Source organism: Bombina bombina, chromosome 6 (genome assembly GCF_027579735.1).
Source record: "Bombina bombina isolate aBomBom1 chromosome 6, aBomBom1.pri, whole genome shotgun sequence".
Classification (NCBI taxonomy): Eukaryota; Metazoa; Chordata; class Amphibia; order Anura; family Bombinatoridae; genus Bombina; species Bombina bombina.
Window position 1 is genome coordinate 910,194,717 of NC_069504.1, and position 11,279 is coordinate 910,205,995.

The 11,279-nt window shown below is 36.8% G+C and overlaps 1 protein-coding gene across 1 annotated transcript; it reads right to left on the bottom strand.

Annotated features, from left to right (window-relative positions):
• Positions 1 to 8,798: 8,798 nt before the first annotated feature.
• On the bottom strand, positions 8,799 to 10,417 carry PURA (purine rich element binding protein A). Its single transcript, XM_053718541.1, has one exon. The coding sequence runs from the start codon at positions 10,386 to 10,388 to the stop codon at positions 9,528 to 9,530; it is 861 nt and encodes a 286-aa protein (XP_053574516.1). The 5' UTR covers positions 10,389 to 10,417; the 3' UTR covers positions 8,799 to 9,527.
• Between the last annotated feature and the right edge of the window lie 862 nt (positions 10,418 to 11,279).

An 11,279-nucleotide genomic window follows, 5' to 3' on the forward strand; every position in this document is an offset into this window, starting at 1 on the left:
AAAAATTGAATTTGTGATTCAGAACATACAATTTAAAAAAAAAAGTTTCCAATTTACTTTTATTATCAAATTTGCTTTGTTCCCATGATATTTGTTGACAAGATACCTAGGTAGGCATCTGGAGCACTACATGACAGGAACTAGTGATGCCATCTAGTGCTCTTGCAAATGGATAACATTCTTGCAAAGCTACTGCCATATAGTGCTCCAAAAACGTGCAGGCTCCTAAGATTACGTCCATGCTTTTCAACCAAAGATACCAAAAGAACAAAGCAAATTGAGAATAGAAGTAAATAAGAAATTTGTTTAAAATTGTATGCTCTCTCTCACTGGTTTTCAAACCTGCCCTCGGGCCCCCTAATAGGCCACATTTTGAAGTTATTTGAATAGGAGCACAGGTGAAATAATCAGCTGAGTAGTAAACCTGGTTATTTTACCTGCTCTAACCCAAGGTAATCCTGAAAACCTGGACCATTGGGGAGGACAGGTTTGAAAACCAGTGGGTTTCATAGCCCTTTAATCTTTAAAACCGGTTTCATTATGTTACTGGTAACATTACATTTGTACACTGAGCAATTAGTTGGCTAAAAAAAAAAAAATGTACAGAAAGACAGATGTACAACTAAATGAATAAGACCAAGAGAGCAAGTTTTAATCATTGTAAGTTTTTATTTTGCATGGTAACTATGAACCATAGGCATTTGGATGTAAGCATTGCTACGCCCTATCTCATTCATAGCATGGGTTTATTTACCTTATTAAAATCAGAGAACAAAAAAGTTTCAAACCATGACTCGTTTTTTAAGTTAGAGGTTTACAAATATATATATGAAATACAGAAGCCAGCTACACATTTCTTTAGGACGTGGCAGGAAAATAATTTTATTTCTAGCTGAATGTGAAAAAAACAAACAAAAAAACAACAACTTTTAGAACCCAGAAATAACATTTTAAGGGCCTTGGCTAACTGCATTTAACCAGTCCCTCATTTAGGCAAGTAATAATTCAAACTTTTTTGTAAAAGTTCAGGATAGAACAATAGTCATGCTTATTTAAAGTGACATGAAGCCCCAAATTCTTCTCATTATTTAGATTCAATTCTATTATCTAATTTGCTTCATTCTCTTGGTATCCGTTGTTGAACAGCATACCTAGGGTAGGCTCAGGAGCAGCAATGCACTACTGGGAGCTAGCTGCTGATTGGTGGATGCAAATACATGAAGCTTGTCATTAGCTCATTCACTATGTGCAGCTAGCTCCCAGTAGTGCATTGCTGCTCCTTCAAAGGATATCAAATGAATAAACCAAATTAGATAATAGAAGTAAAATGGAAAGCTGTTTAAAATGACATGCTCTATCTAAATCAGAAACAAAAAAATGTGGAGTGATATGTCCCTTTAAAGGGACAGTCAAGTCCAAGATAAACTTTCATGATTCAGATAGGGCATGTAGTTTTAAACAACTTTCCAATTTACTTTTATCATCAATTTTGCTTTGTTGTCTTGGTATTCTTAGTTGAAAGCTAAACCTAGGTAGGTTCATATGCTAATTTCTTAGACCTTGAAGGCCACCTCTAATCTGAATGCATTTTGACAGTTTTTCACCACTAGAGGGCGTTGGTTCATGCGTGCCATATAGATAACATTGATTTCACGCACGTGAAGTTACCTAGGAGTCAGCACTGATTGGTTAAAATGCAAGTGTCAAAAGAACTGAAATAAGGGGGCAGTTTGCAGAGGCTTAGATACAAGGTAACCACAGAGGTAAAAAGTGTATTATTATAACTGTTGGTTATGCAAAACTGGGGAATGGGTAATAAAGGTATTATCTATCTTTTTAAACAACAAAAATTCTGGTGTTGACTGTCCCTTTAATGAAATCTATAGAACTTTTAGTGTTAGAAGTGCATAGTGCAGATTTGACTATTCTACTTACCCCCCCCATTGATAGTGAACTGCTAAATATACTAAATGAAATGACAACTACATTGTTCTTGTATATGAAACAAATTTAAATTATTAAAGGGACATTCCAGTCAAAAATTAAATGCACATAGATTTATTACATCTTTGAATATAAACATATTTACAATATACATGTATTCGCAAAAATGATTCTAGTAAAAGGTATCACTGTTTTAGCGTTAATATTTTTCTTTGCACGTGAAGCATAGCTAGATATTGTCACTACACCCACATTTTAAATAATGCAGCTGCTCAGTGGGGCTTGTGTCATGTCAGCAATTAACAATTTGAGTCATTTCCAGATGGTACAGGCACCTTAGCTCTAAGAGCAAGTGCTGTGTTTAAAATGCTGGTGCACGGTGCATACTTAGATACACTTTTGAAACAGCTATAGCTTTTATAAGAAGCATTTTTGCTAATGCATGTATATTACAAAATTGATTCTGTTCATTACCAAAATGCATCCATGTGGTTTCTAATGTTGGCTGGAATATCCTTTTAACACACACATTACATATGAAGATGTTTAAATGTAATGTAATGTTATTTGGCAACAGCCTTAAAATATCATCAGCATGAGCCACTTAAATTGGCATTCTACTGTAAATTGTTCTCCCCTTTAAAGGGATATGAAACCCAAAAAGTTTCCTTTCAGAATTCTGACAGAGAATGCAATTTTAAACAACTTTATAATTTACTTTTAATATCAATTTTTCTTCATTATCTTGGTATCTTATTAAAAAGCAGAGATGTATGCTTAGGAGTCGGCACCTTTCCTGGCAGCAGTTTTGCAAGAATGCTATAGATTTTCAAAAGCACTAGATGGAGCCCTACCTAGGTATGTCATCAACACATAATATCATGGGAACAAAACAAATTTTATAAATTGGAAACTTGTTTTTTAAAAAAAAAAAAAAAAAGGTACAATCTGTCTGAATGTCTGAGTTTCATATCCCTTTAATGTGTCCCCAATTATCCATTTTACCTACTGGAGTGTATTACATTTTTACAACAGTGGCTTTATGTTTATTTTTCCATTCAAAATAGCGGTGTTTAGCCTGTTGAATCCACTACCTATAAAGAAAATATGAATACTGCAATATTCTCTAAATAAAAACGATGTAAACAAGGGACAGTGACAGCCCTGTGGTGTGTGGGAGAGATAGGTGCTAAAATGCTGAATTTTCAATTGCTCTCTTTAAAAGGGACATTAAACCATAACTAAATGCTAGGTAGAATGATGCATTTAAAGAAAAGATTAGTCTAAGAATAATATGTAGCCGATTTATTTATTTATTTTTTTAAAAAGGGAGAGCCAATATACATGTAATAGACACCACTATAAAGAAAAATATGTACAGATCTGGGTCTAAAAATCCAGTATAAAACCTTATAATAAATAAATTAAAAAAAAAAATAAGAGTAAAGTTTGTGTCTATAAAACAATGGAGGTGACCATGTTGTAACTTAAGTTACCTTCTCAGCTGTGGCCAATTAGACAGTTATAAATAGATCACTAGAGTTTGCAGCTAATGGCTGTGTGGAATGTAACCGTGTTTTGCTCTTCTGTTTCTAACAGGAACTGAAAAGATCACAATTTCAGAATGGAATGAAGTATATTGCAGCCTTTTTTTTTGTTATAAATAGGATTTATCATTTTATATTACCATCTCAAAGTGTTTAATGTTTTAAAGTATTTGTGTATACTGAGAGAGATATAAGGATGTCTACTAGTTATGCTCTGCAAGCTCTGTCAATTTTATTTTGTGATTCAGACAGAGCATACCATTTAAAAAAAAGTTTCCAATTAACATCTATTATCAAATTTGCTTTGTTCCCATGATATTGTGTTGAAGAGATACCTAGGTAGGAATTTGGAAAAATACATGGCAGGAAATAGTGCTGCCCCCTAGTGCTCCAAAAAATGGACTGGCTCCTGCTTTTCAGCAAAAGATACCAAGAGAAGGAAGTAAAATGAATAGAAAGTTGCATAAAAAAAATTGCATGCTGTATTGGATTCATGAAAAACAAATCGGGTTACATATAAACCCCATCTATTTCATTTATAAACATAAACCTAAAGAAGCAATTTTCCATAAACTCTTAATGACCTGCAGCTGGTATAACAAGTCACTGGAAACACATTAAGGAAGACTGAAAGAAATATATTCACAGCAATCAGGGGCAAAAAAATCTAATACAGTATTTTATTATACTGTAAAAAGCTGGAGCAATAATAATATGCACGTTAAAGGGCCATTATAGTGAAAATGTTTGCATTGCCTCATTTTTAGCAGCATATAATTTTATAACTATCAACCGTGCAAATACATTTAAATCCTAGCAACAGTGTTAAATGCATAGGTAAAGAACCACTCTGGAGCTGCAGAGAAATGCTGGTGCCCAGAGGAAACTGCAGTGTTAGTCGCAAACCATGCAACTAGTGCTGCTGATTGGGGCCAGCAGTTCTCGTGGCTCGAGTACGTCATTTTATTTACTAAAACAGCCCTTTAAAAAATATATACATCCACTTTAAAAGTGACTACTGTGGTGAGCGAGAACACACTTATTACCTAAATTATTATGTGTTTCAAGCGTGTTCAATTATCGCTATAAATATATTTATGTTCAAGAAGTTTCATACTACTGAACAAACCTACTTTAAAAACAGCTGCTCATTTTTAAAGTCAAATAAAGTTTTTAAAGCCAACATACATGAAGGCTAAATAAAAAAAAGTGATTCTTTGGATTCTGTGATTTGTTAGAAAGGGACATGAAACCCATTTTTTTTCCTCGTATGATTCAGATAAAGCATATGTTTGTAAACAACTTTCAAATTTACTTGAAAGCAATTTTGCTTTATTCTCTTTATAGCCTTTGTTGAAAGAACAGCAAAGCTAAACTGGAAGCCAGCTGAACACATTACTAAGCCAATTACGAGAGATAGAGATATATAGCCACCAATCAGCAGCTAGCTCCCAGTTCCTGAACTTGCCTAGGTATGCTTTTTCAACAATTGATAAAAAAGGAACAAAGCAAATTAGATAAAATAAGTAAATTGGAAAGTTGTTTAAAATTGTATGTTCTCTCTCACTGGTTTTAAAACCTGTCCTCAGGCCTCCCCAACAGGCCAGATTTTCCAGATTACTTTGTTTGAGAGCTGGTAATATAAACATGTTTAGTAATCAGCTGACTGTGCTCCAATTCAGATATCTTCAAAATCTGGCCTGTTAGGGAGGCCTGAGAACAGGTTTTAAAACCAGTGATCTATCTTAATCATTAAAAGGGACAGTATACACTCATTTTCATATAACTGCATGTAATAGACACTCCTATAAAGAATAAGATGCACAGATACGGATATAAAAATCCAGTATAAAACTGTTTAAAAACTTACTTAGAAGCTCTCAGTTTAGCTCTGTTGAAAAGGTAGTTGGAAAGCCCACTGCAAGTGGGAAATAAGACACTTCCCCCTCCCCCTTCTTTTGCATATGAAAAGACCCTTTACACAAACAGGAGCAAGCTGGAGAAGGTAGCTGACGGTATTCTCATAAACATTTGGGGCTTGGTTAAAAGTCTGAAAATCAGAGCAATGTTATTTAAAAATAAGCAAAACTATATTTTTTTTAAAAAAACTTTATGGGCTATATAAATAGATCATCTACAAAACATTTATGCAAAGAAAAAAAATGAGTGTATAATATCCCTTTAAAGAAACATTCTGGGTTTCATATCCCTTTAAACTAAAAGTTTAATGTCAAATTTGAATATACAGGTGAAACTCGAAAAATTAGAATATTGTGCAAAAGTTAATTTATTTCACTAATGCAAGTTAAAAGGTGAAACTAATATATGAGAGACTCATTACATGCAAAGCAAGATAGTTCAAGCTGTGATTTGTCATAAATGTGATGAATATGGCTTACAGCTCATGAAAACCCCAAATCCACAATCTCAGAAAATTAGAGTATTACATGCAATCAATAAAACAAGGATTGTACATAGAACAATTTGTACCTCTGAAAAGTATAAGCATGCATACTGTATGTACTCAGTACTTGGTTTGGGACCCTTTTGCAGCAATTCCTGGCTCAATGCGGCGTGGCACGGAAGCTATCAGCCTGTGACACTGCTGAGATGTTATGGAAGACCAGGATGCTTCAATAGCGGCCTTCAGCTCTTCTGCATTGTTCATTCTCATGTCTCATCTTTCTCTTGGCAATGCCCCATAGATTTTCTATGGGGTTCAGGTCAGGCGAGTTTGCTAGCCAATCAAGCACAGTAATCCCACGGTCATTGAACCAGGTTTTGGTGCTTTTGGCAGTGTGGGCAGGTGCCAAGTCCTGCTGGAAAATGAAGTCAGCATCCCCATTGAGCTCGTCTGCGGAAGGAAGCATGAAGTGCTCCAAAATCTCCTGGTAGGCGGCTGTGTTGACCCTGGACTTAATGACTTCAAGCATCTTGCATTGTGTGCCTCTCCATTCTTCCTTCATACTCTGGGTCCTTGGTTTCCAAATGAGATGCAAAATTTGCTCTCATCAGAAAAGAGGACTTTGAACCACTGAGCAACAGACCAGGTCTGTTTTTCTTTAGCCCAGGTAAGACGCTTCTGACGTTGTTTGTTGTTCAGGAGTGGCTTGACAAGAGGAATACGACATTTGAAGCCCATGTCCAGGATCTGTCTATGCGTGGTGGCTCTTGTGAAAGTCCACAACACTTTTGAATGGCCTTTTCCTGACAATCCTCTCCAGGCTGCGGTCATCCCTGCTGCTTGTGCACCTTTTTCTTCCACACTTTTCCCTTCCGCATAACTTTCTATTAATATGCTTTGATACAGAACTTTGGGAACATCCAACTTCTTTTGCAATTACCTTTTGAGGCTTTCCCTCCTTATGGAGGGTGTCAATGATGGTTTTCGTCACAACTGTCAGGTCAGCAGTCTTTCCTATGATTGTGATTCCTACTGAACCAGACTGAGAGACCATTTAAAGGCTCAGGAACCCTTTTTGCAGGTGTTATGGCTTAATTAGCTGATTAGAGTGGGACACTTTGAGCCTAGAATATTGCACCTTTTAACAATATTCTAATTTTCTGAGATTGTGGATTTGGGGTTTTCATGAGCTGTAAGCCATAATCATCACAATTATGACAAATCACGGCTTGAACTATCTTGCTTTGCATGTAATGAGTCTATCTCATATATTAGTTTCACCTTTTAAGTTGCTTTAGTGAAATAAATGAACTTTTGCACGATATTCTAATTTTTCGAGTTTCACCTGTATAATAATTGTATGGGGCTAAAAGGGACAGTAAACATATTGCAATTACACTATTTTACTTTAGCAATCAATTAACATACTATGTGAGTGTATTTTATTTTTTAACACCTTGTCTACTGCAAGTGTTTTTAACCCCATCAAGCACTGAAGATCAGAATGAAGTTCCAATGAAAACACTTGCTTGAAAAAGGAAATCGTGTTATTGTGAATACAATTTCATGCTAGGCACCCCCCAATTCAGATTTTTCATTGAATAAAACGAGGAGGGTACAGGACGCCAAAAAAAGTAGGACGTTCCATGCCGTCCTAATTGGAGTTTCTTACCAGTGCTTTTAGGATGTCTGGAACGTCCTAATGGTGCTTAGGGGGTTAATAGCCAAACTGCACAATTTGCCTTATGGACTTGTTACAGGAGTATACAACAAGGCCACTCATTTCATTACATCTGCAAAATCTCAATAGCATTTCAGCTCCATATTAGATCAAACCGGCAAAGGCCGAAATTTGAGGTTTGGCTTGTGAAGTCTACTTCTGCACTTTAGTTCTCAGCATTATAAAACCCACAATTTTAGATTAAAATTACAGGAAAGAGGGGCAAAATACATAGCGTATATCGCAAAGTTGTTTTTACTATACATAACTAAAATTTGATAGTACTATGTTTACTGTCCCTTTAGAACTGCCACTAGTGTATAAAACATACTAGTTATTTATATGTCTAGAGCAAAAGAATTAAAAAAAAAGAAACACAGCTTTAGGAGGATATCTGTAATGTTTGCATTTAAAAGCTAAACATAATTTAACATTGTTGTCATATGCTAAGAGAGCAACTAACATGTCAGATTTCAAGGATATTCCTCCATGAGCACATGCTGATTGGTCAGTAGCTCAGCCAATTTGATCGCTCCACCTGTACTCAGAGATATACTTAAAACCTGGCCTGTTAGCAGCACTTGAGGAGTGGAGTCTGCCAAATCTGTGCTTCAATATACTTAAATGTATAATGATGTGGTCCCATTAAGTTGTTCCTAAAGAAAGAAAAATAATTATTGGAAAGGTTAGAAGTGCTTCAACTGAAATTGCAACTTAAGATATCATACTTGCTAATAGTTTTATTTTCTTTCAAGTTAATACGGTAATTAGATAAAGTTAACATCTTCAAATGCCTTGTTCTGCAATATTGAACAGTCTAGAGCAGCTTAGCATACTTTACATACCATACTTCAATATATGTCAATAAAAGGGGCTGCATGCTAAACATACTTTGCTACAGCACCATATTTGTTAATAGTTCAAAACACAAAAAAAAAAAAACCTTAGTGACCTGCTGTAAAGAGGCCACTTTGTAACCTACTTTAATTTGTCAGGTCAACTACTAAATACATTTCTGCTTATTGAATCATTTCTACAAAGATAAATTATAATAAACAAATACAGGTACATCTTATATACACATGATAAAATTCCATTCAGTTTTTAAACAAAAAGAAAGAATATGAGAGCAGACTGTGAATAGAGAACTGATTAAATCTGTAAAAATCACAAAATTAGCAAATTTAATTTAAAAGTTTTTTTTTAATAATTTGCTTCATGTTCACATAATTTTCACTGACCATGTATGCTCTAGGTCCAGATGCAATGCATATTGTAAAAAAGAGAGCACTTTTAATTACCTTGCATGAATTAACCTATGTACCTTTAAACTCTACAAACCTCTGCATAACATTTAGACAAAGCTCAGACACACAGCATGCCTAGCCCTCATAATATATACACATCTCTAATCACAGGTATATAGGGTGTCAAATATACTAATAATAACCTCCATGAAAGGTTTGAAATTTGGTAACAAAATGAGAAAAACTAAAAATATTTACGTGTTCTAAAATATCTCTTTGTGCTAAAGTCAAATGTTAGCTCACATGAAAAGGACCTTTTTAATATAATTCAGCTTCTTTTTTTTATAATCTGACCATTGCAAACACTTTAATAATAATAGCTTAAAGGTGTACAAAAGTTCTTGGTTAATTAGGGAAATAAACACTCAATCCTTTATATTTTAATCAAGTAGGAAACACAGTTCATATATAATGTTATTACTTTGTTTTTTTTTAGCAGCTGCTTACTGTTTATACGGTGGATAAGTGGACAACATCCAGCGATGGGTGTGACAAGTCAAAAATCTGTCAGTTTGTGGAGGTTTGGTGGGCGGTGCTCCCTTGGAGTTAACAGTTATATATTTTATTTTTCCTCTTTACAGTTTAGTTTATTTATTATACAGTTATCAATCGTCTTCCCCCTCATCCCCATGGACTTCTTCTTGCTGCTGTTGATGCTCAGATGCTCGTTTTTCCCTCTGCTTCTCCTGGATCTTCTTCATTTCCTCGGCGTATTTGCAGAAAGTATGACCAAATTTGGCCCACACTTTGTACGGGACAGTGATGGAGTTGCGATAAGTGGGTTTTACTTCGCTCACCCTCATAAACACCCCGTATTTATTGGAACCCACATCAAAGAAAAACCGTTTGTTGTCCACAGTCAAGGAGGTGCCCTCCGGTAACTCAGCGGGCTCCTCCTCCACCCCATAATCGTCGATTAGCTTAGCTAAAGCATCACGGAACTCGATCAGTCCTTGCGCTGGTAGAGCAATGGTTTGACCCTGCGTGGATCCCAATCCGGGGCCGCGATTCACGGTTTGGCGGATCCTTAGAAACCGGCCTCGTTGATTCTCCTTCAGATCCATGTAGTACTTTCTATTTTCCCGTACTAGAAACTCGCTCTTTAAAGCCCGCCTGGGCTCATCCTGCGCCATGTCAGGGTTACTGGGTCCCAACTGGGCGTAATGCTCGATAAAATCCCCCAGGTAGTCACGGAATTCCACGGCCACAGACATTGACAGAGTGAGGCGGCTCTTGTTACCCCCGGCCCCGACCTCAGCTATCTTAAGGAAGCGGCCCTTGGCATTTTGCTTAACGTCCAAGTAAAAGCGTTTGTTCTGGATGTCGACCCGCTTGGAGGCCAGCTCCTGTGTCTCATGCTGCAGGACAGAGCCGGAGCCGCCTACACCCGATGCTGGGTGTAAGGAGCTGCCGCCGGAACTCATTGCTGCTCCTCCTTGCTCGCTTCCACTGTCTCTGTCCGCCATGATGCTGCCTGCCTTCTTTCCCCTCAGCCTGCAACTCCCACGGACACGCAGGGGCCTCAGATCTCGCGAGATCCAACTCGGGGAACTTGGTTGGGCCGTGAGAAAGCAGAGCAGTTAGCAACGAACTCTAGAAAAAAATAAAATATCTATAAAATACTTAACCGCTTGGCTACCAGAGAGGCTAAAGCTCGCAATGTAGGAAAGCTATACACCCAGTAGGCATACAGCCTTACTTGATAGCCAAGGTGTTAATTGAGATAGCCATCCCCTCTTTATCGACCCAAGGGATAATGTACTGTACACATATGATAATCATTTGAAATGCTCATTTATGAGTGCGGGTTATGTTATGGAAAGGGAGAATATGTCGTTTTTTATATTTGTACTGACAGATACGCTCTTTATGTTATCGAATCAGCATAATAAAATAAGCCATTCATCTACATCACAAGACCGCCAGTCAATAGGTAATGTAAGGTGAGGGGGGAAAAGCTCAGTGCTTGCGTTACGAAACAAGTCACGTGAACAATACAAACTCCTTGACATATGTGTCTCCCTCATTGAGTAGAAAACACAAGATTTGCAAGCGCGGACTGGAGTAATAAAGGTATTGGTAATGTTATAGGGGCTGATGAGCTTTGTTTTCGTTATGTACAGAGTGCTCTTTTTCAGTATGACAGCAATTCTGCGAGTCACACAGCACCTAGTGGTTGAGGTACACCAGGGTGACACGCCTGCTGGGTCAGTAGGACACACCCTCTTCTCAGCATTTTTTTTTTTTTTTTTGGCAGCGGTACCCGACTTTCTAGGATATTTCCAAAAGTAAAAATCAGGTGTCAAGTGTAGCACGAAGAGCAGAATTGAAGAATATAGATGGAGATTAGCGGATAG